The sequence below is a fragment of the Aspergillus saccharolyticus genome (genome assembly GCF_003184585.1).
Source record: "Aspergillus saccharolyticus JOP 1030-1 unplaced genomic scaffold BP01scaffold_2, whole genome shotgun sequence".
NCBI lineage: Eukaryota > Fungi > Ascomycota > Eurotiomycetes > Eurotiales > Aspergillaceae > Aspergillus > Aspergillus saccharolyticus.
In genome coordinates, this window is record NW_020290612.1 from 245,447 (window position 1) to 267,045 (window position 21,599).

Here is a 21,599-nt window from a genome sequence, read left to right on the forward strand (position 1 = left end):
CCTTGGTACTACTTGGCTCTATCCTTGCTTGTTGGTGTTATTGTTATGGTTGCTGTTGTTGTTGTTATTATGGGACTTGAGTGATGAGGGTGTATGGTGTATGGTTACTAGAGCTGCAGGTACTGGCCGAACTCTATTTACTGATGATGTATACTCCGTAGATTGCATAGTAGGTAGTAGTCATGGTGGTTTGTGGCAGGATTGGTTGATGGCTGGCTCAGCGTCGATGATGACATTCGTGTTGAAAGTATACCTCTGAATGCACACTGCATAGAGTATGCGACAGACAGAAGATGGAACTGAAATGATGCCATCTGTGAATCATAGACGCACTCTTACCGCATTGTACCACCAGCCCCCTAAGAAGAAGTAACCAGTAAGCCAAGTGCAACAGCCAGCTACAGTATCAGCCACCCTTCAGATGAAACATCACGAATGCAGTGCTCTTAATTGCTAGCGATTTCGCAAGCAACATTACGACGCTTGCGCTTGAATCCTCAGCCGTGGAGAGAGTATACCGTGTGCATTATTCATACGAGCAAGCAACCCGAGGGAACATGTGAAGCCTAAGGGAAAGTGTGCAGGGGTAGAGAGAGGGAGGGAGGGCGAGAGTATATGGTAGGTATACCGAACGGTTAGCGCCTATGCGGTTGTAGTGCTGTAAGGTACGATTGGATCTATGGTGGATTAGTGACTGATGCCTGTCATTCCAATCTATCTAGTATGAAGAGGTCAAGACGGCTCGGGGTGGAGTGGATCTTGGACCCGGAGATGCAGGGAAAACGCCTCCTTTTTCTCTCCCTTATCTACCTTTCTCCTGGAATGACATCCGTAGTTTGATTATAATGTGGATTGGTCGATGCAGATTCGGTGGCTGTCTTGTCCGCACGCGGGATGAGGCGGAGACCGAGATTGGTTAGTTTATGACGTTTAGCACAGGTCCTACGCAGTATTCCAGCTTCCTGTTCCAGTAAAGCCAGATGAAAGGGTCCAGATAGATTTCACCATAACTGTGTATATTCAGAAAAAGAGGATACTCGGTTTTTCCCTCTGCCTTCAGATAGATTGCTCGATGCATGGATCCAGCGCTAGTGATCTCCGAAAAAGTGTTTGTCTGATTGATCGTCAAGTCTACTTCGAAAACACTAGTCTCTTCTACAACTATTGTTACAGCAGTCGACTCGATCAAGTATACTGAGTAAGTCGTAAGAATACCAATAAACTGCATATAGCACATATACATTAAACCACCAGAATATTATCCATTCAAGAATCTAGTACTTTGCTCATTGCTAGTGCCCATTGTCATCATGTAGTACACTTACTACGAAGCTTCAATGGCTTTATTCTTTAATACAAGAAAGTACTCAATATCTCCTCATTTGTCTTCATAACTTTTCATTCAGATCTTAGGATATTCAAATTCACGAGCTGATGGATGACATCTACAAAGATGGACTTAAGAAAGTACGAGTAAGGCAATTCTTAAACTGTCTTGCATCTCAGATTCTTCCGGCAGAAACTCGAATTTTTACGTTATCGATTATACCGCGGAAAGCCGCTCTTGTACTCTCTCAGATTTGCAGGGAAAAAAGCTAAAATCTTACATACTAGATTATGCCGGCAGAAAACTAAGCTAGTATGCATATGACCAGATATTCTGTCGGCAGAAAAACGAGCATGCGTTACAACCCATGTTCTTCCGGTACAGAAGTTTACACATCTGACAGCTTTATTTTGCCGATACGTAATTTGCACAACCACAAGCCGCTATATAGAGCAGATGTTTTCTTCAGGTACATATCAGCTGCATTGTGACGACTCAGAAAGACAAGTTATACGTGTTGGGTGTATAGACTAATATCGCCTCTTACCGTCAGTTGTCGGTCTGAGTTCCTTTTCTTGCAGGGTGATGCATTCCTATATATAGCAGGCAATGTACCTAACCACCCCAACTCGAAAGCTGCCCATAGTTCAGACTACTTTAAATAGGCACTTTAGGGTGGCTGTTGTCTGCGCTTTTTCTGTTCTATAGCTCGAGTCCAACTTTTCACCTAAGACTCAAAAGCCTGCATTTCCTGATTCAAGAACGTACATGATGGCTTGCTGCATTCGGTCAACAAAGCTTCAGTGAGATTCTTGTACCGTAACAGCCTGGGTGCCTTCTAACAGAGCAGAAGAATTTCAAAATCCCTCTTCTACGCGCCATATTCTGAACGTACTGATAGCATTCTGAGGCCATGTAATCAGCAAAGTACCTACCGGAAAAAGGCCCGACAATCCATGTCAGCTTCGACATATATCCTTGGTAGGATGCTTTTCCCACTGCGGACTCGCTCGACTTATTATGAATTACGCTCTAAGCTAGCAGATGATTCAGAAACAAATGAGAACGAAAGAATTTTTGTGAGAAACACTTAGACAAGCTAGCGCTGTTGTCGGATCCCTTGAATAGCAGTCTCATAGGATATCTGCCTGAATCTCGCTCCCGGACATCCTGATATAGCGTGCGCAGTGTACAGCAACCGGCCGTACATCCTACTTAGTCCATGTGCCAATAATGCGGCGGGAAGTACCTGGAATGCGCAACTGGGTGCACCGCGTGACACTCTTCAGCGAATTGATTCCTGCCGAACCTAGACATTACGTTTAGTGCACAGGCTGTTGAACCTTTCACAGTGCTACACTCTTAGGCACAAAGTGTGTTGAGGGACAAAGCCGTCATCTGCTCGGAATGATAGTGCTGAGAATGAAGAAGAGCGACGGGAAATAAAGAAGGCAGTAGCTATACATTGGAGGAAGAGTTAGGACTAAAGCTAGTAGACACCTGAGGAGCCAGGTATGTATGGGAAAAGATATCACCCATTATAGCTGAATTGACTTGCGCAAGGATAACATGCCCATGTTTGAACAAGTTTGTACACTATTTGGTGTGACATGTTTCAGACTTGCTAAGAAGGGAAAGTGAACTGCGCTTACCTATGGTAAATAGGTACAGCCCTCTTTAGCTGGTTATACCTAACCATCTACTAGGTATACGCACTCATTGTCCCTTTTAACAGCTCCTCGGAGCCGGTGGCTTGATGCACAGAGGGTTCTGGGTCCAGAAAACAATAAACCATGAAGAACTATACTATTTGCCAAACGGAAGATATTAGGAATAAGTCGATTCCTACTTACAAGAGGTAGAAAAGAGCCCGAAACGAATAACTTGAAGTAGAATCAATCGGGATAAATGATCGAAAGGAATTGATAGCCCTGTCAAACTCTCTTTTCTTATTTCCAAGGAGAGGCAAAGAACATTTACGGGCTTGGTTCGCTAGATGTGTCCTGAGCCCTCCTCTCGTCGATACCCCTGCCATGGAGCTTTCTGGAGATTGCTGAATTGAATCTCGATTCCGAGTTGGGAGCAAAAAGTGAAGCGATTAATGCCAGGCCCCCCAAAGCAATGGAATACGCAGCCTGGTTAGCCGTCTCTGCCACGGCAATGATCTGTGGAGTTATATCGGGGACGTTCGTAAGATTGCCCGATGCAAGTCCAGCGAGCAAAGCGGGAACGGATGAGGATGGTAGGCCTGCGTCAATCACTGCAGGGCTCACGTATGCTGGAATTTCCGTGACAATCTTATTGTCATATATGGTGACGAAAATCGTTTTGGGCGATCGCCGCAAGAGCCGCTCTTGAAGTTCCGAGGGTTCCAATCGCAATGCCAAGTTCATCATGTTTCAAGCAAAACGGGGCAAGGGTGATCGACAGGTACTCAATCCATCCAATACTGGCACCGGTTATGCAAAGAAACACCAGTGCCATGGCTTCAGTGGATGGTGATGTTCCAGCCATTCCACCCATGACGGCGGCGAGAACAACCATCCCCGCAATGAACTGCAAATTCTGCTTTCCAATAGGTTTCATAACGCATGCAGAGATTGCATAACCAATCACGACACCGCTTTGTACTAAATGATCATTAGTACTCGGCTCAACGCCGAAAAAAGGGGAATAGTTAGGGCAGGCTCTTCGTAGGTGTATCACTCACAGACGCAGCTCTTAGACCCTATCAATATGAAGGAAGCAGGGTGAAGTATGGTAAGTTGAATCGGCCAAAGGATCTAAAGTGCGAAATATGTCATCGTCGAGATACCACAAGCAAGCACGACACCCATGAATGGACGATTTTTGAGCAGATGCGTCGGTAGAAGCGGGTATTCTTTGGCACTGTAAATCTCCCAAAGAACGAATAGAATCAAGAGCACAGCTCCGCCCGCGATGAAGCCAATTACCATTCCAGACTTCCAAGGATGTGTGGCTCCACCCCAGGAAAGACCGAGAAGGAATAGGAGCATCCCAGCGACAAAAAGAAAAACCCCAACGAAGTCGACCATCTTCCATGCGGAGACATTGCCACGGCGCGCGTGTAGCATTTTGAAGCTTGAAGGGTGATAGCCAAAAAAGAAACATATAACAGCAAGGCCGTTACAGATAGCGGCTATTCCGAAGCTCCACCTCCAACCATGTGATATGTTCTGAATCATGAGTCGAATAAAGACTGGTCCAGAGATAGTCAGTGGTGCTGCAGAATTGACCACACCAGCGGAAACATATGATCTGTGTTTATTGGGAACAAGCTCTGCAAGAATCATCGGAGAGCTTTGCTGAGCACCGGCATTGATGCCGATGAATGCCATTCCAATAATAACATCGGGAATTGTGCGAGCAGCGGCAGCAACAATACAACCGAGGAGACCTATTGCGGTGCTTCCGATAAATATCCAGCGCCTTCCTAGAAGATCGCTCAGACGGCCTATAAGCAAAAGGGAGAATGCAAATGTCACGCTAAACTGGAGTAGTTCTATTAGTACAGGAACATAAGATGAGAAAGAGCCCAAAGGAACCTCAAGGGCAAAGTTCCAGAATAGACAGGGCTGGGGTGAGATGTTATCCGGGAATCAAATTCCCCGAAAACGATATCCTCAATTGTCCCAATCAACAATTGCATGCGAAACACTTACTATAATGGCAATCCAAGTATAGTTGGAGTTGGGACCGATATCCTCATTGATGTAGGTGATAACGTTGAAGGCATACTCGCACCCAGGAACAAGGCGTTTGTCCCAAAGGAAATTGCTAGCACGGTGGCCACAAAAGAAAAGCTCTTGTAGTACCTTGGGGGGAGGTCATCTGTTGAAGCGCCGCCAATGACTCCTATCGCAACCTCACTATCATCAGCAAATTAGTCGCCATCTTCGTATTTCGCTCTCGCTCTTGCGGCAATGTCTGAGTGAACATTCTCGATAGCAAGAGCATTTCCTTTCTCTTGTTCAGGTGCCATGGTGCCTTTGTTGAACCCCGAAATGAAGGCTTTCAGGTATAATGTGAATCACAAGATATGGATAAGATACCAAGCAGTTAGCACCGAGATGTGGATTGAACAAGACTAGTTAAAGCGATGAATATCGCTATAGATTTATCGTGCATGGTCTCCGTAGCTTGATATACTGATGACAGTAATAGTGCAGCTAGAGTTTTGAGTATGAAGCTGATATGCTGCCCCCAGACCAATCGGATTGCTGTTTAGTAAACGAGTCATAATGCGGGGAATCCGGGGTACACGGAGATTAGGTGGCAATGACAAGAAACAGTTTTGAGCACAATAGCCGAGAAGATAGACTTTTCATGATGCAATCGGCGTGACTCTTTCGCCAATTGCCGAACATATTGACGTCGGCTTCGCGCCCCAACAAACGAACCGACTTGAGAACCAAAGATCAAAGGTTTAGTCATTTCCCTGAAAATAAAATATGAGGAGACCATTAATTCAAGCCAGCAATAGAACCCCGTGATTGTGATACGAGCGCTGCCCAGTATGCTGCCATGTGCACCTCTAATACCTCCACAGAAATGGCAATCGGAGAAATCCGATAGGGCATGCACCAGTCCAAGTCCTGCATGTTTCTGAACTGAGAGTGTTCATCGAAGCTCTTCCAAACAGAATCTCTTTCTGCGCAAGCTTCCTGCTTCCTGCTTAGACAACAGAATTGGAGTGCATTGTGGCACAGGTTACATATAGCTCCTTAGTCTGGTCTGGCACAGGCAGACATTTTGACTTCCCCATCAGGATATCATTGATCACCGGCCACTTACGGATCAATCAGATTAAGACCAAAGAATTGATTGGACGTTTTGTGACGAGGCATCGAAATCCGACGACTACGGGTACGGCTAGTTCGTGTGCAGTGAATTGAAGATCTTAATCTGATTGTAGGACAGTTTGCATAGATACATCCAAGAATTTATCCAAACCCGGTCTTGTGGATCATACAATCCTATTTAGCTTTATCTTTCTCCTGGCTTGCAAATTCATAACGCCAGGATAAGCCTTCCAACTATCTGTCACTCACCGGAGTAGACGAATACCTTGAGCGAAATGAATGTATTTTTTCATCGCAGGAGCCATTGCGAGAACGGTCTTCAGCCCTCCACATTTGTCGATCAAAGCACCAAGTTCCCTTAGCGATTCCTCAGCCGGTGGCTTCTCTCCGGCTAACTCTTCGGCTAGATATTGCTCTAGACGAAAAATGGCATTCTGAGCAAGCGGATGGGTCTCGGTGCACATCTTGAAGAAGTTTTCCATATCATGTGCAGGCTGAAATGTCCAAATATAACGAAGGTTTTCGGTGCTGCTATTGTTGCACCCAGTGTGGATAGAACCAGGGGGATTGTAGTGTTTATCGCCGGCCTTGCAATACACATCTTCTCCTTCTCTAATAATGATGCGCATCTCGCCCTCGAGGAAATCGTAGTGTTCGTCGACTTTCGCAGGATAGTGGGGAGGCATCAATATGTCGCTGGGTGGCATGGTAACTTCTGCCCGGAGACGGCCCTCGGGATTTTGACTAGGCAGCTCGATGAACTTGAAGGTGTCATCCCCCATTTTTTCACCTCGGTCCCGATTTCGATGCTCATTTTGTCTACCGTTTCTATTCATGTTTCAATGATCTGATTCTCTTCGTGAGGCTTGCAGTCTACTTACGTGGATTGTGGATGGAAAAAAGTGGTAGTGTGTTGCAACTGTTCTGGACTCTGCTACCTCCACAAGGACAAGGACGAATGATGCTCCGTTATATGTTCTGGATTGCGCTTAATTTTGACAATGCCATAATCATCGCTCAAGCAGGAGTTATCAAATCATAATTTCGGATGTTGAGTAGGAGTCCGGATATGCCCACGGCAATTCCAAAAACACCACTATGGCTGCTGATCATGCGACGGATGGCATTCGTATCAATGCAGTGGCACCTGGCTGGACCAAAACACCTTTGTCAGCTCCACTCAGTGCCGACCCCAAGATCGCCGAAGAGTTCTCCAAAACCAATTCCAATGCGCCGTGGTGGAGAGCCGGAGGAACTTGCGGCTGTGATGATGTTTCTGGCATCAGAAGACGCCTCTTATGTGACAGGTGCAGGTAAGTACATACTATTCGCCCCGCTTCAAACTCGCGTATATATGATGATGTATCAACGTTTTTAGTATGGAATGTTGATGGGGGCCTTCTTTCAATCACCAGAATGCGGACCCTGGCCGATGTTATGACTTCGGTATGTTTCCGAAATCCGCACCTTCTTTCCTCTTACTGACATTTTTATTGCCTTTAGGTCGGCAATGGATCATAGTTAGGAAAGATGGGGATCTCCTTTACAGCATTGTATGACTTGCGACATCAATGCCAGTGGCTGTATTTTCCTCATTTTCATGGTTGTGGAGTTGTTGAGCATGTACTTGCTATCTTTACACCGGTCAAACCTGGTATTGAATTGGCGGACATTGATCAATTTTGCTTGCAATGTAGCTAAACTTATTATACTTTGCCAAAATCATCATGCCAATATATTGGACGTTAGACATATGCACAAGATCCTTTTTGTATTTCGAACAGCAAGGTGGCTCATCAGGACATGCCGAAAGAAGAAAGTTGGCACTGCGTCGCAATTCATTTCACCCTTCCATGTTCACCTCATGAAGTTGCTCCGAGCCCTTGACTCTGACCGTCCCGCTCTCAGGACAATTTCCCCTGTTTATCACGACCGCTCCAAACCCAAACCACGAAAGTGAGCTCAACCACGTTAGAAATGGGATAGGCGCATGATGTCGCTCAAATCTAGATATTGAGTAACACGGCTACAGCCACAATGTCAAAGTGATGACTATGAAATGAATGATTTGAACTCATAGGTGGTGGTGCAGGTGAAATCATTCACATGGAGGAAGCTTACGTAGATACACCTTTCCAAAAGCGAAGACCCCGAGACGGCAATTTCCATTTAGGTAGTCGGGGTGAATAGAGACCAAACTGCAAAACATCTTATAACCCCGCTGGGGAGAAACTACCAAGGAGCGATAATAAATCATCCAAGAGACCTTTCAGTGGTCCGGTCATACTGGACATAAAAACATATTTGTATAGTATCAATCTTTGTCAATTCTTCGGCCACAAGCTTTCCACCGAATTATATACCGACCTCTCCGTTCCGACGTTGAAAAGCGATCAATAAGCGACAAGTGGATAGACATCGGGCACTGAAAGATCATGATGGTCGGCTCGACAGCTCAAAAGTCCAATGAGGAGCGCAGGGCTGCTCAAGGAATCGAGAAATTCGAGGACATCCAGATTCCGTTGTCCGATGGGACAATATTGCTCGGGGATCTTTATCGTCCTGCAGGCCCCGGTCAGCACCCAGTCATTGTTCGAATGAGTGTATATGGCAGAGCCTTCGAATGCGGCTGCATTGTTGATGATGCATCCAGATTAGCCAGTGAGGAGCGTGAAGACGCTTGGTTCAAACGTGCCGAGACCACTGGCACACTCCTGGACCCTCCTCCGGCATTTTACGAGACGATGGTCTCGGCCAATACATCTGACTGGGTCCCTCGAGGTTACATTTGCTTGCGGGTAGATTCAAGGGGCCTAGGGAAAATGCCGGGTGTGGTCAATCCGCTGTCATCCCAGAAGTCTCCTAAAAGACTCTTCGCTTTGGCAAAATACACAGCAGCGAGCTCGAGCGGCAGATGGTCCGGGCTGCAATATGTCACTGGCTCTGGAGGTTGATCGAATGCTTTGGCCATCCTAAAGAAATCCTGACGAGATGCTAAGTCATCGTCGGCTGTCAAGAGCCTCAGAGCAACCAGAACGTAATAGAGAGACAAAAATCGCGAGTCTTTCTTATCCAACAGTCTGGGCTCGGTTCGACCGCGCCCGGGTATCCACACCTCGCTCTCACAGCGACTCAAAAAGGCGTCTCGGTCCAAGGCAAAGTAGAGGAGATCTAGGTGAGTATAAGATAAATAATATCAAAAATCAAATTCTTACATATCTACAGCTATGCAGATTTTTCTTCCCATAATATCAGCTCTCTCATGTTTCCTGCATTGCATAATACTATAGTCAAGATCTGGATTACAAAAATTGAAACTACCCTGATAATTACAACAGATATGCATATATATATCAGTACTGTTGCCGAAGTGCTTGGTCAAGGTCTTCCTTATACAATTTAAGTAACTATTACTGATCAAGTTATACAGTCTTACAAGTGTTATCTAGAGAGTCAGGAATATGGTTAATCTGATCCTTTCTAAACGAGGTTGATCAAACCCCAAAGAAGAAGGCATCAACTGGGCTTACAGCTTTGTTGAACGTCATGAATCCCTACATACCCGGTTTGCTAGACGATACAACTATCACAGAACTAAGACAGAGGATCCTGAGATTATAACAGACCGGTTCAATCGGGTCAAAGAGGTTATTCAAAAGTACGGGATCTCGCCAGATGATATTCACAATTTTGATGAAACAGGGTTTGCTATGGGACCGATTGCTAGGATTAGTGACTAGTTCCCAGAAAGCTGTCCGGCCATCTCTAATTCAACCAGGAAGTCGGGAATGGATTACTTCAATTGAGTGTATCCGATCTAATGGAGAGGTTCTATCTTTGACCCTGATCTTCAAAGGCAAAACACTCCTCAAGGCGTGGTATAAAGATCAATCCGTTCCCTCTACCTGAAGGATTGAAGTCAGCGATAAAAATTAGTCTATTGATATAATCGGACTTTGATGGCTTCAAAAACACTTTATTCATTAGTAAGAGGTAAATCAGTAGACAAATACAGTCTCCTAGTCCTCGATGGCCACGGTAGTCATTTGACTCTTGAATTCGACCAACTTGTACTGAAAATGAGATTATACCTATTTGTATGCCTGCTTATTCGTCTCACCTGCTTCAGCCTCTCGATGTTAGTTGTTTTAGCGTGCTTAAACACACGTACGAAGATATGATACAAAAGCAGGCACATTACGGCCGCAATCATTTCAACAAGCTTGACTTCCTAGAGGTCCATCCTAAAGCTCACCAATATGCTCTAACAAAGTTGAATATTATCAGGGGCTTTAGAGCAACAGGTCTAGTTCTTCTAGGTTCTGATTGAGTACTTCCTCAACTAAATATTCACTTGACAACATTACTAAGTTTGGATAGTCAGTCAAGCGGCTCAGTGCTTCAAACACTATTAAACATAAAGCATCTTTAAACTCAAAATACTGCAATGCCTACATCGAAAAGGCCAAGCAAGTCCAACTTCACCTACACACTCTACACTACGCCAACTGCTCAAAGGGTGCGAGCTAGCAATTACAAACTCGATTATACTGGCTAAGGAAATTGCGGAATCACGCGCCAGCCATGAAAAGCAAATACAAAAAAAAGAAGCATTCGAGAAAGCAGATGGTTTATGAGAAGGCACTACCGCTGAAGAAACCCAGAGAGCTATACAGAAAGAAGAGGAGGTGCAAAATGATGAAGATACCGAGTTTGAGGTTCAACCTCAACCTACGGAGACCCTCTCACGCGCGCCTCCACGCTGTCTTCAATATTGGCCACCGACGTACACAGTGCTCTAAGCCGCCTAGTAATTAGTTAGTTAGCATTTTTATAAGCATCTGTGTAGGCTTAGAGGCTTCTTTTTGATCATATCGGGCAATCCTACCAGGAGGGTGGCCCGCCCAACCGTCGTTTATGTTATCATCTGTCATCAAGAAGCTGATGTAAGGGTGATAGTTGAGCCACAGTGTGACGTACAAAAGAAAAACAGCTAGTACTGTAGAGTACATATCATGGAAACCGTAACTTATCGCTTTCAATGAAAGAGATTTTGCTGAGTGGTGAGCCTCAGCCTTACTGTCTTGGAAGAAGTCATCCATAAGGCGGTGAAATCAATCACAGGCGGTGTCTAGTCTGAGGCGGTGTCCAGTCTCAGGCGGTGGATCCAGTACCAGGCGGTGAGCTCAATTCTAGGCGGTGAGCTTGGAAGATGAGCAAGCCATCCTTTTTATATATATAAATGTACATATGCCTAACACGATTGTTCAGCTGCAGATTTCAATGAGAAATGAGTCTCTCTGCCAACTGAAACTGGAATTCGTTGAGAAGGTGAATCGCTGCTAGTCTGGAATCAGGCCCACGATCCAGAACTAAGGCTATCTGAAATTTCAACAGGACAAAAGCGCCTCGCTCATATGATTCATACAGCCTTGAATCAAGTGTCTGTCTAGGTATTGAGCTGTTCTATATTTGAGTATAAGGTGTGTTACAAGCACATATCAACCCATGAGTATCTCTGCCAGGATTTTAGACTTGAGATATCAACCAAATATGTCCACATTTAGTTTGGGGTTATATGAGAAATGATCATTACAATGTGCCTGATGGCTTCTGGGCCAGGGAAATGACAAGCACGCTGGCGAGACTAAAGTAAAACACATGCCTTAAGCTGTGTACAGTTTATATGGGTTACCTGACTAAGACATGTAGGCTCAGACAAGCACTCAGGATAACAGTCACTTTCTCTAGAGATTACTTTCTGGAGCAATCCAAGGTCACTCAGGGATTGATCAGGGCACACACTTCTGTGCTTACCCCACACTCCAGGCCGCTCAGTGAGTAAAAAGCGGCACCCAGTTAGACCTAAAGCGGAAAGGGAAAGTCGTTCGATTTCCGCAGGAATCCAGTTTGATAGTAAGTTAACTAGTTAAGTATATGAGCTGACATCACGCCAAGGCCGGTGCCTCCCCACTTTCTGCACACTAGGTTTGTTTTTCCCGCCCACTGGAGTTCTCAGAAACAGTCCTGGATCTTCAGGCTTGCTGTCGCAGGAAGCTTGGTACACACTCGAGCGGTCTTTTCAGGGTCCTTGGTTCCGCCGGTTGCCCGTTCCTGACTGGGTGGGCGGTTGTCGCCGGCAGTGCAGAGACAATCCGGTGGTAGTAAACGCCATGTCTTACTTGTTTGTCTCAGGGTAGAACACTTGGTCGTCAAGAATGACGCGTCGCAGAAGCAGGAAGGATTGCTGGTGGCCATTGTTGGAGTACGGATAACTAAGTGGTGGTCTTAGACTGAATAATTGCCGGGCGGAGAACTGAGTGACTTGACTGACTAACTGACTGGCGCACAGACACCCACCCACCCACACACACACACACACACACACATACACAGGCCAAGACTGGCAAACAGACAGAGCTAAGGAATGAACCCGCCAGGGATGTTGGGCTTGGAAGTGAAGTCCTTGGTCAACTTCAATAACCTGGCTGTCTATCCCTTCCTACTTCCCCCACTCTATGCCTCTAGCCCCCTGACTATCTCTCTCAGTCAATCGCACACGGTTCCTGCAAGCAACCAAGCACACTAGAATCCAGAGAGATCCGTCTTGTTGGCACAGATAAACATCCTGGAGTTTACACAGTATTGTGTACTCCGTAGTTGTATTCAAGTCGATGAGTGAGTAATTCGCCTGCCTATTCTAGGCCTCCCTCAATCATTCAGCCCCTATTAAGCACAGTATCGACTATTGTAACACTATACACAGTAGTTACTATGAGGGACAAGATCTGGAATTTCCCATAGTCCGTTCTTTCCCCCAATCTCTCCCTTTCAAAAAACATACACCAGTTTGGTGCAACTAATTCCATTTGCCTGCCCACTATTTGCAAGTGTGTCATTACTACCTCACTATACAAGCATACTAGCGAGACCCTGCTTTTCATAACCAAGCTGGGTACCTCCTGTCGAGAACTCTCCTCTCCCCCAAGCATGACAACCTACGGTGATATCATGGGCTGGAACTATCCTCCATGCCTCCCTTCCCAACCAACCGGAAGGGCCACAATTAACTAGCCTCTTGCGGGTTAGTCTAGCATGAATTCTCTATGGAAGACTGAAGAGAAAAGACAGTGGAGCTCGAAAGACCGCTGTTGGCGGGCGGACTTCTGAGTCTGATTCGCCTGGCGGGATTCTCGACAGCCCCAAATTGACCGGCGTGTTTCAGATGGCCACTAGCTCTGTAACCTTGAGAGATTGTGTAGGTGTGTGTGTGTGTGTGTGTGTGTCTGTCTGTAGCAGAACAGCAGTGGCTTCTTGGTTTTCTCGCACACAGGGATTTTTGTAAATCCCGTCGCTGGTTCAGAACTAAACCAATGCGGGGTGTTCGTTATGGAGGCCGACTCTCGACATCTCAGGGCTCTGCTTTTGAGTTCGGACTTAATTGTCAGACTTGTTTTTTTTTCTCTTTCTGGGTCTTGGAGAAATAAAGTTGTGACTTCGGGGCTGGTCGGCGTCTGTCTGTCCTTCGGCATCAAACAAATGACAGCTGCCAGGACCCCTGTTTTCTCTTTTTTGAGGTTGACTGATGAGTGGTGAGTGTGTGTGCAGTACGGAGTACACTGTATAGTAAGTACTTCTTTTCCAGATTGGTGTATATTCAATATTGAAGTCGTTTGCAGGAAGGCCCCTCAGTTCAAATTCACTAAATAGCCCTGCAGTGATTAGCTACCCTATAAGTCACCACAACTATAACCAAGGAAATCGGCGAGCAGTGAGAAAGCAAGAACAAAAAAAGGAAAAAAAATGAAAAATGAAAAAAATGAAAAAAAGGAAAACCCTTACTGCAGTCTGCCACACCTCATAGCAAACCATATCCCTAAGCAGGAATAGCGCGGGAGAAGCCTCGAAAGAGGGGGGGCAGGGCTCCGCTCCCCGGTGCCTAAAGCAGGATAGTGTGAGTGGGAAAATGTGCACGCGTCAGCTCTGGGTGGAGCAATGCCTTTGATTGGGTTATCTGTTGAAGCCAAGCTCGGCTATCGACTATCTGCCGTCTCCGGGGGAAAGTGCGGCTGCGTTAGTCAAGTTCTAGCATGCTTTTTTTTTTCTTTCCCTCTCCCTCCCTGGTTTTGGGTTTAGCGCAGGGATTCACTTGAAATTGGCTTGTCGTCTGTAGCGTGCCGCTTTCTTTCTTGCGCTGCCTGTCTGGGCTTGCTTTGGCACTGCATTGGCTGCAGGTGGCTTGTCTCGGGAGTGTGTGTGTGAGCTCTCCTCTTCATCAAAGATTGTGTTGTTGGTTGAGACAACTTCTAGGGAGAAATTGCCGTGCCTTGAACTTTCTCGGGGAGGAGATTACCCTGGAGGGACTCGGGGATTCTGTGTACTGCTGCTGCTACCGCCCCGCTCTGGCGGGCGGGCTGAGTAGGTTACCTAGTAGTTGTGACGTTGAATATGAAGTTGCCACTGGATTCTCCGCTTCACTCCGCGGAGAACTGTGATCCAACCCTTCTCACAAGGAGAGTCTATTGTTATGTAGCTGAGATTGTGGAGCAACTACCTGTAGGTAGGACAGAGTGCGGAATATATTGTATAGCTGCAGTATCAGCCTCGAGTCCTGTTTTATTGACAGCCACGGCGGTATACCGGAAATCTGCACCAATGAGAAAGAACGGGTATACTTCTGGTAAGTTGTCACTTGTGTGTACCTACTCAAGATGGCTCTCTACTGGTATCATCAAGTTTTCCGCACAGCTAAGTAGCTACTTTTGACAATTATCGGCTCAAGTCCCTGAATCTTCCACTATATCTCCACTCGCCTTGCCTTTCCACTGTCCGGATGGACTGGCCCAAGAACTCGGGGAGGGCACACTCAGGCACTGTCAGAAAATCCAGCCATGGTCCCCGGAGTGGGACACTCCAAACCTGCCACCACGGGAACGACCCAAGTGATTGTTACCACAACGAAGGATGGGATCCATAATCCCGGGGAGCGGAGACCATGTGCTGCGAATGTGGCTTTTGCCCTTTTCCTCTTTGGTGATTTTGTCAATAGTCAAGACTTCACAAAGCAAAAAGAGTTTGAGGCACTACACCCAAAACCGCAAAAGAACATCGATAGAAACTTCCAAATTCAATTTGGGATTCGATTCGACTGCTCTCGGCGCGCGCGTGTGATCTGTTGCTTTAAAGTTCCGTAAAAGGGGATTTTGCCCCTGCAGCAAATCCACTATGGACATTGAGTTTTTTTTCCCTCTGTCTACATGGCTTCATGTCGGATTGTTGATAGGGAGGTGGTTGATGTGGATTCATGATCACGAGCTGGTTCTTAGGGTGGATTGAGGGATCTGTCTAATCCATTCTCGAGGAATAATCCCACTATAGGTGTATAGCTAGTTAGCTACAATGGGGGAGAGGAAGAATTGGCCCCTACTAGCTCAGAATGGTTCTAGCCAGCCCCTGTGCAGTGTGTACTAGTATACTTCCGACCCCAGTAAGGTACCTGAGCAGTTTAGAGAATTAACCGATTGGGTGAATCGGTTTGACCTGCACATGATATGGGCATGGTAGGTACTGTCCAATCCCAAGTGCATCCCGACAAACCCATAGGTTCCTACTAGAAGACTCGTCGACAGCATATCCATCTAGAACTTCTATAAACTGACCTGTTGATAGCTTGACCTTACGCCAACATCAAGCCAAGCCAACAATCCATCACGACCACCACTGATATGTGTGCAACATATCGACTCCCAACCGGTCCCTGAACGCCATCATGTTAATCACCGACGATCTGCCGTTCTGATGGGATCACGCCAAGCCAAAAAGCAAAAAAAAAAAAAAGAAAAAAGAAAAAGAAAAAAAAAAGAAAAGAACGCAAACCCCGTGCAGATTTGACAGATGTTTGAAATAATTCCCTTTTTCTCCTTTTGGGAAGAAGTCTTGGGCTCCCGTCTAGTTCCTTTTCCACTTAGTAAGTAGATAGTCGATCCCCTGAGGGACTGACCGGTGGGGTGGAGTGGCTTTGCTCAAGCTCCCATGGTGCTCTTCGTTTCAGAATCTATATTCCCTTGACGGAGTAGCTTAGTCTAGAAGGCAAAATGCAATGAATAGACTACAGGTATGGAGTTGTGATAGTGCAGCCCAACTGGAAGGCGAAAAGTGTATGTGTGTCCCGCCTGCCAGCGTCTGGGTGTTCAACTTCAGCCCGTACCTGCACCGACCACCAGGTCCATTTCCTGTTCCTAGATTCTGCACTGGGGTGGCGTGGCTTGGCTACATGTCCTATCAACTATTGGTTTAAGATTGGCTTGATGATGGAGATGTCAGCTACTAGCCTGTAATTCATGTGAATAAACGCCGATCTTAGCCACTGCGAATCGATGGAGGGCGAATAATTACCTAGCGAATAAGGATAAATCGTGCCTGACTTGCCTGGTTCTGGTAGCACAGTGATCTTCGATCGTTATCGGGTGTTTCTGATCGTGGTGCTTATCGACTATAAGAGTTCGGGGTTATGGCTGATCTACTGATATGGACTGTATGGAGAACTCATGGTGGTGAAAATCCTCTCTACCGATATACTTACTGGACATCCTACTTCTTCTTTTCGACATGTAGAAGTCAATTAGACGATTTACTCAATGTCGCGGAAGCACCGGAGTCCTAAACCCACTGCCATAACATAACGCAAGGCAATGCCGAGCAATCCCTGAAGAAGCGAGATTAAATGATGCGCACACACTACCCCATAGCCATAGCTTTATTTCTAATTTTAAACGGCACACACATGGGAGGCACGAACCCCTTGCCCTTCCCCCCACCCCTTTCTACATATACTATGTACGGTTAATGGAGTAGGAATTTTTTCTTTCCCGTGCCTAAGGGGAGCGGGAGATTTGATAGACTAGGCGGCTGGTCTATGCGTGGGTATGTGCGGATACCACAGTATTGAGGCAAGCTTGGCGGATTAGTGGGCTGGTATAGCGGGCTGGCTGGAATATCAAGCGTTTGTGTTAGTATAGACTAAAGAGTAAGTGACTGCATAGCAACCGAACCGATGAATTGTGGCTGTTTTCTAAGACGACAACAAGTAGGGGCTTGCGTGTAGACAACGAGACAAGATATTAGGCGAACATGCAATTGCAATAGTTGTGGCTATTCACAGTGCAAGCAGAGAGCAGGTGCAGAATGGTGATAATTCGCCACCACCAGCATCAATAGACAGAAGCTCGGACGGGGAATAGGAAAGTCAGCCTGTCGAACTCAGCAGAGCTGACCGGCAAATAAGGAAGGCAGAGCGGGTGGCAGATCCACTAACTAATACTAACTTTACTCTCGTGACGAAAAACCTGGCCCGCTATCAACTGGTGGCTTAACTTCATACCTTGCCCAGAAGGGGATAGTGATCTTCTCCACCACCGGATTACTCGATTGGGGCTCCCCGCAATGAGAATCGGATTCTTGAGAAGGGGGGAGAGGGGCGTCAAAAGGGGGACCCAGTCAGAGAGTGCAGTCACCACAGAGTGGATATGTGGCTGATGATTGGGTGACCGTTTATGGAGCCCAGTTACGCGTTTTTGAAGAGAGAGGGGCAGAGATGATGTGCCGTGTCAAACCTAACACTTTAAAAAAAAGGCCCTGGAGGGGCTTCCCGGGAGATGGTGTGAGAACTAGCACTAAAGCCCACCCACCGTCCTCGAGAGTGCGACCCCGGGGCGACGGGTGTGCCCCCAATACTATCCCTTATCCGGTAATCTACGAGCTGCCAAGATAGGCTTAGATCCAAGCTCTACAATGAGGACGAACCTAAAGGGTTTAGTGGAAGGCCTACCAATTTGAGTGAGGGAGCGAGCAGTGTCGGAGGTGGGAGGGCAAAGAAAAGAAGGCAGTAACTACTCGGTATAGCTTGTGATGATGGACGATGCTCGTCCAAAAAGGATTGATTCGTTCGTTACTTTAGGTAGAAGAGGGGAAAAGGGACGCCTGACGAAACAGCCAGAAAGAAAAGCGGTGAAGCTGGCAGCTAGAAAACTGCCCGGGCTACGGCGGCGCAGGAAACGCACGGGGTCCGCGCTGGAAAAGCGGATCCGGCGGTCAAGTAGGCACAAATCATCAAGATTTGGTATACTCTGTACAGCCACCACTGATTTGGCTGCATCCTTAACTCTACCCTACACCCTACAGCACAGTGAGTACACTACTCCGGAGTAGATTCTCTTCTTGCTGTGTCTTTGGCCCAAGCGCGGGTTGGCATTCATGACTTGAATTAAAACTCCAGTGACCGAATCTCTGCGGAGGCGGATGGACTCCTACTACCTACGCAATAATGCGCACCCGCTTGGGCCTTTCCATTCATCCCGCATACCTGCTGCGATTTCGGCTCTCCTTTTCTGGACAATCCAGCAGCGCGAATTCACACTCTTCTAGGGAGACCACAAGCTCTGCCCGACTTCTGATAGAGCATCTTCGTTGGCCAAGGACTGCACAATACTGTTTATTCGTGCAGTCACTGTCGGGCATGTCTTCACCATGCATGCGGACATTGCACCAGCAGCCTTTTTCACTTACTGTGTACAATCGCGAAATCGGCTTTGGTGATATGTGTCATTTGAATGCTTATTTGATGCCTCAGGATTGAAGGATTCGAGGTCAACCCACTAGCCTGTGCCCTGTTTGCTTGTGCATGCCGAGGCCGGAGACGCTGATCCTGGTTCTCTACCCTCATTGGCCTGGGCTTGGTCGCCAGGACTTGGTATCTGTTCTGTATATAGTATGTGATAATACATTTCATTGGTCAGTCATATAGATGGTATATCGCAGATGGGGGACAGTGGCATGTCAGGGCTGAAACAATCCCCATTTGCGGATCGGGAAAGGAAGTGATGTTTCTTCTCCAGCCTGTATCAGAAAGACAATTCCAAGCCACCCCCGTCCATCTGCGACATCTGCCCACGAAGGCAGCTATAGCGAGAATGGACGGAATCAGATCCAAGGGCCTCACGGATGATGCGTCGCGCGGAGTACTGAGGCGACTTTCCAGGTCAGAGCTACAGTTTGCCACCGATTATATTGAAACCGTCCACTTGTTGCTGCAGCTGTATACCAATGAAAAGGTGTGTTTTAGAGGGTATACGCACACCTCTGGAGGCTGTGAGCTGATTTCCAACATGCCCCAATTTCCTGCGCCTTTGGAGGACGGCATGCTTGGTGGACCAAGGATGAGCTGACCTTTTCTCGCTTTTGCGTTGAGATCCAGAGAACGGAGAGACCCCCATTTCTCCAAAGGTTATCATCGTACTTTTGGTTTGCGTAACAAGCGCAAGGCCCAAGCTTGATTCAAGAAGAGGAGGACCAGTTTGACTGCGTGCTGTCAGCCAAGCTTGGCTTAGTTAGTTTCCATTAGTATGCCGTAACTATCGATTCACATCTAAATTCTCGTGGTAAAGAAGAATGGAGACTGGAGTTTCCCCCCAGGACCCGACCCTTTGGTGATGCTTCGGAACAAGGTTAGTCCCTGCTTCTTTCTGAGCCAGGGTACTACAGTGCTAGACTGCTAACTACCTTAGTCACTTGGTTTTGATCATCATTGATCTTGCTCCAAACCACTAGTCAATGATCCATGGTCCAGAACTCGAGCAGGTGGTCTGAAATCTTTGGCAACCGCATGGCCAGCCGGCCTCGTGCTTCGTACCAAGAACCGGGTGGGGAGTTGTCCACACCCACCTATTCTCCTCCCCGACCCACGTTCCGTCGCCGCTGTCTCCATGCGCCCACCTCAGTGGTTCCCTCCGTATGCACCTACTCTTTCCGGTATGTCGAGAGTTTCTTTTTTCCCATGGTTACCATTTGTCTTCTCGTGAGTTATTGAGTCTCCAAGTCACAATCCCTTCCTTGGGGAGGGGGGAAGAGCTCGGGCTTCCTCCCGTCCACTCTGCTTCCTCCCTCTCCATTGAGCCGGCATCAGTTCTATTGGTTCAATGAGAAATACTTGCTTAGCTACTGCACACAGACATGCAAGAGTGCAACGCACAACTCTATTGAAGGTGTTGAACCAGGCACTTTCGAATGGCTACTTTCCCAGCGACTGAGTAGCACCCTTCGTACGTGCATGCGTGCCCCTCTTTCTGCATATCTGATGGTTTGTCGAACTGCAGTGGAACCCTCTTCCCATGCCCGCGCTCTGAGGCTGGGGGAGGAGAGGCAGGAAAAGGTAAGGAATATGTGGATGGATCTTAGGCTGCATGTGGTCACACTCTAGCCGTGTGAGATGGGAAATAATTCCCCTGTCGCTCAGTTCTCCATTATTTACTCCATGGTTCTTTTTTACCTTAGGCCGAATCGCCTTGCCGACCAGCCCATCCCATCACTAAGGGTCAAGCAAACTCTAAAGTTCAAGCTAGTCCCGAGATATGCTGAGCTGTACCTATCATATTGATCCTCCTTGCGATCGTCCTAGCTTTTTGCCCTGTTTCTTTTTCCTGCTTCTTCTGGTTTGGATGCTTCAGGTGCAGCTAAAGCAGCCACCGACCGCCCTCCCAGGTCAAAAAAATGCGAGCGATCAAGAAAAATGAAAAACGCCCCAGCCGAGCGATTGCAGAAAGTGGGCGTCCGTCACTCCTGCAACCGAACATCCACTTTGACATCTTCCCTAGCCTTGTGGGCTTAGAGGGGTGTGGATGATGGGTTTGTTGACCGGGTGAACTGTGCTGGTGCTGTGGAAGTTGAGCTGAGTACGAGGTGGAATACTCAGCTCTCGAGTCTCGGGAACTTGACCATGTGTATATCTCCGGTATCGGTACCTGTTTGATCGACTCTATACAGATTCACTCGTGGGCCATAAGGCAAGATGGGCAGAGTTCGAGCGCAGCTATAACCCCGGATAAAGTGATTATCGAATTCGTGGCTTGTTGGCCACCATAGCTCAAGGGGAAGGAGCTTACTCCCTCACGAGCTTTCAGCCGCTGCATTGTCGGTTGTATACGAAGCTCGGAGGTTGAGGTCATTGATTCTTTGTTCGACACGGGATCCCATCCATCCCTATGCACGTAATTGGGCTCAAATCTCACTTTCATTTGCCTCTTCATTTTTTCGAGCCGCCCCCATCGCTAATATTGGATCGTGGTGGGGAGAGAGAATGGGGGTTTCTATTCCAGCCACTTACTCCGTAGTTGTGGTTAGTCTTTTCTTAATTCACGCTTTCCATGTTCCCGGTGGGACATCAAGTAAAGCAGATTGGAGGGTTTTATGGCGTGTGATGTGTTCGATTTTCGTCACTTGGTCTTGCTGCTGCTGCTGAAATGAAGTTCCCCGATTCCGTGCCGCTAGCACTTTAGAGACGGGTTGCGTTCTTCCGTGCTCTGACGTCGGTGTGGATGGGGCTCGGTCAGATAGTGTGACCATTTAGGACAATGCAATTTAAAGATCGGGGAGTAGTTCGATTTAGATGCGAATCC

At 47.1% G+C, this 21,599-nt stretch overlaps 6 protein-coding genes across 6 annotated transcripts; 3 read left to right on the forward strand and 3 right to left on the reverse strand.

Annotated features, from left to right (window-relative positions):
- Positions 1-3,303: 3,303 nt before the first annotated feature.
- BP01DRAFT_400495 (TRI12-domain-containing protein) lies at positions 3,304-5,330 on the reverse strand (the record flags this gene model as incomplete). The annotated part of the gene is made up of 6 exons (XM_025578582.1): positions 3,304-3,605; positions 3,646-3,957; positions 4,038-4,055; positions 4,143-4,839; positions 5,011-5,163; positions 5,286-5,330. The coding sequence occupies 6 exons, from the start codon at positions 5,328-5,330 to the stop codon at positions 3,304-3,306; spliced, it is 1,527 nt and encodes a 508-aa protein (XP_025435182.1).
- A 1,065-nt stretch (positions 5,331-6,395) lies between these two features.
- BP01DRAFT_378768 (cupin domain-containing protein) lies at positions 6,396-6,932 on the reverse strand (the record flags this gene model as incomplete). Its single annotated transcript, XM_025577085.1, has 1 exon — positions 6,396-6,932. One exon carries the CDS (start codon positions 6,930-6,932, stop codon positions 6,396-6,398), a length of 537 nt encoding a protein of 178 aa, XP_025435183.1.
- Positions 6,933-7,890: 958 nt separating this feature from the next.
- Positions 7,891-8,436, reverse strand: BP01DRAFT_73579 (uncharacterized protein). The gene is made up of 2 exons (XM_025580057.1): positions 8,272-8,436; positions 7,891-8,176 (listed from the first exon to the last, which is right to left on the reverse strand). The coding sequence occupies exons 1-2, from the start codon at positions 8,317-8,319 to the stop codon at positions 7,994-7,996; spliced, it is 231 nt and encodes a 76-aa protein (XP_025435184.1). The 5' UTR covers positions 8,320-8,436; the 3' UTR covers positions 7,891-7,993.
- A 152-nt stretch (positions 8,437-8,588) lies between these two features.
- Positions 8,589-9,104, forward strand: BP01DRAFT_378769 (uncharacterized protein; the record flags this gene model as incomplete). The annotated part of the gene is made up of 1 exon (XM_025577086.1): positions 8,589-9,104. One exon carries the CDS (start codon positions 8,589-8,591, stop codon positions 9,102-9,104), a length of 516 nt encoding a protein of 171 aa, XP_025435185.1.
- Positions 9,105-10,705: 1,601 nt separating this feature from the next.
- BP01DRAFT_352731 (uncharacterized protein) lies at positions 10,706-11,198 on the forward strand. The gene is made up of 2 exons (XM_025574004.1): positions 10,706-10,957; positions 11,039-11,198. The coding sequence occupies exons 1-2, from the start codon at positions 10,846-10,848 to the stop codon at positions 11,098-11,100; spliced, it is 174 nt and encodes a 57-aa protein (XP_025435186.1). The 5' UTR covers positions 10,706-10,845; the 3' UTR covers positions 11,101-11,198.
- Positions 11,199-19,689: 8,491 nt separating this feature from the next.
- On the forward strand, positions 19,690-20,687 carry BP01DRAFT_73651 (uncharacterized protein). The gene is made up of 2 exons (XM_025580058.1): positions 19,690-20,002; positions 20,156-20,687. The coding sequence occupies exons 1-2, from the start codon at positions 19,766-19,768 to the stop codon at positions 20,402-20,404; spliced, it is 486 nt and encodes a 161-aa protein (XP_025435187.1). The 5' UTR covers positions 19,690-19,765; the 3' UTR covers positions 20,405-20,687.
- The last annotated feature ends 912 nt before the right edge of the window (positions 20,688-21,599 follow it).

Coding starts and splice junctions, on each gene's coding strand:
- BP01DRAFT_73579 (XM_025580057.1), bottom strand. CDS start 8,319: ATGGAAATTGCCGTCTCGGGGTCTTCGCTTTTGGAAAGGTGTATCTAC. Junction 8,177..8,271: donor TTTTGGAAAGGTGTATCTAC/GTAAGCTTCCTC, acceptor TTGTGGCTGTAG/CCGTGTTACTCAATATCTAG.
- BP01DRAFT_73651 (XM_025580058.1), top strand. CDS start 19,766: ATGGTCCAGAACTCGAGCAGGTGGTCTGAAATCTTTGGCAACCGCATG. Junction 20,003..20,155: donor TGGTTACCATTTGTCTTCTC/GTGAGTTATTGA, acceptor TACTGCACACAG/ACATGCAAGAGTGCAACGCA.
- BP01DRAFT_352731 (XM_025574004.1), top strand. CDS start 10,846: ATGATGAAGATACCGAGTTTGAGGTTCAACCTCAACCTACGGAGACCC. Junction 10,958..11,038: donor TACACAGTGCTCTAAGCCGC/CTAGTAATTAGT, acceptor GGGCAATCCTAC/CAGGAGGGTGGCCCGCCCAA.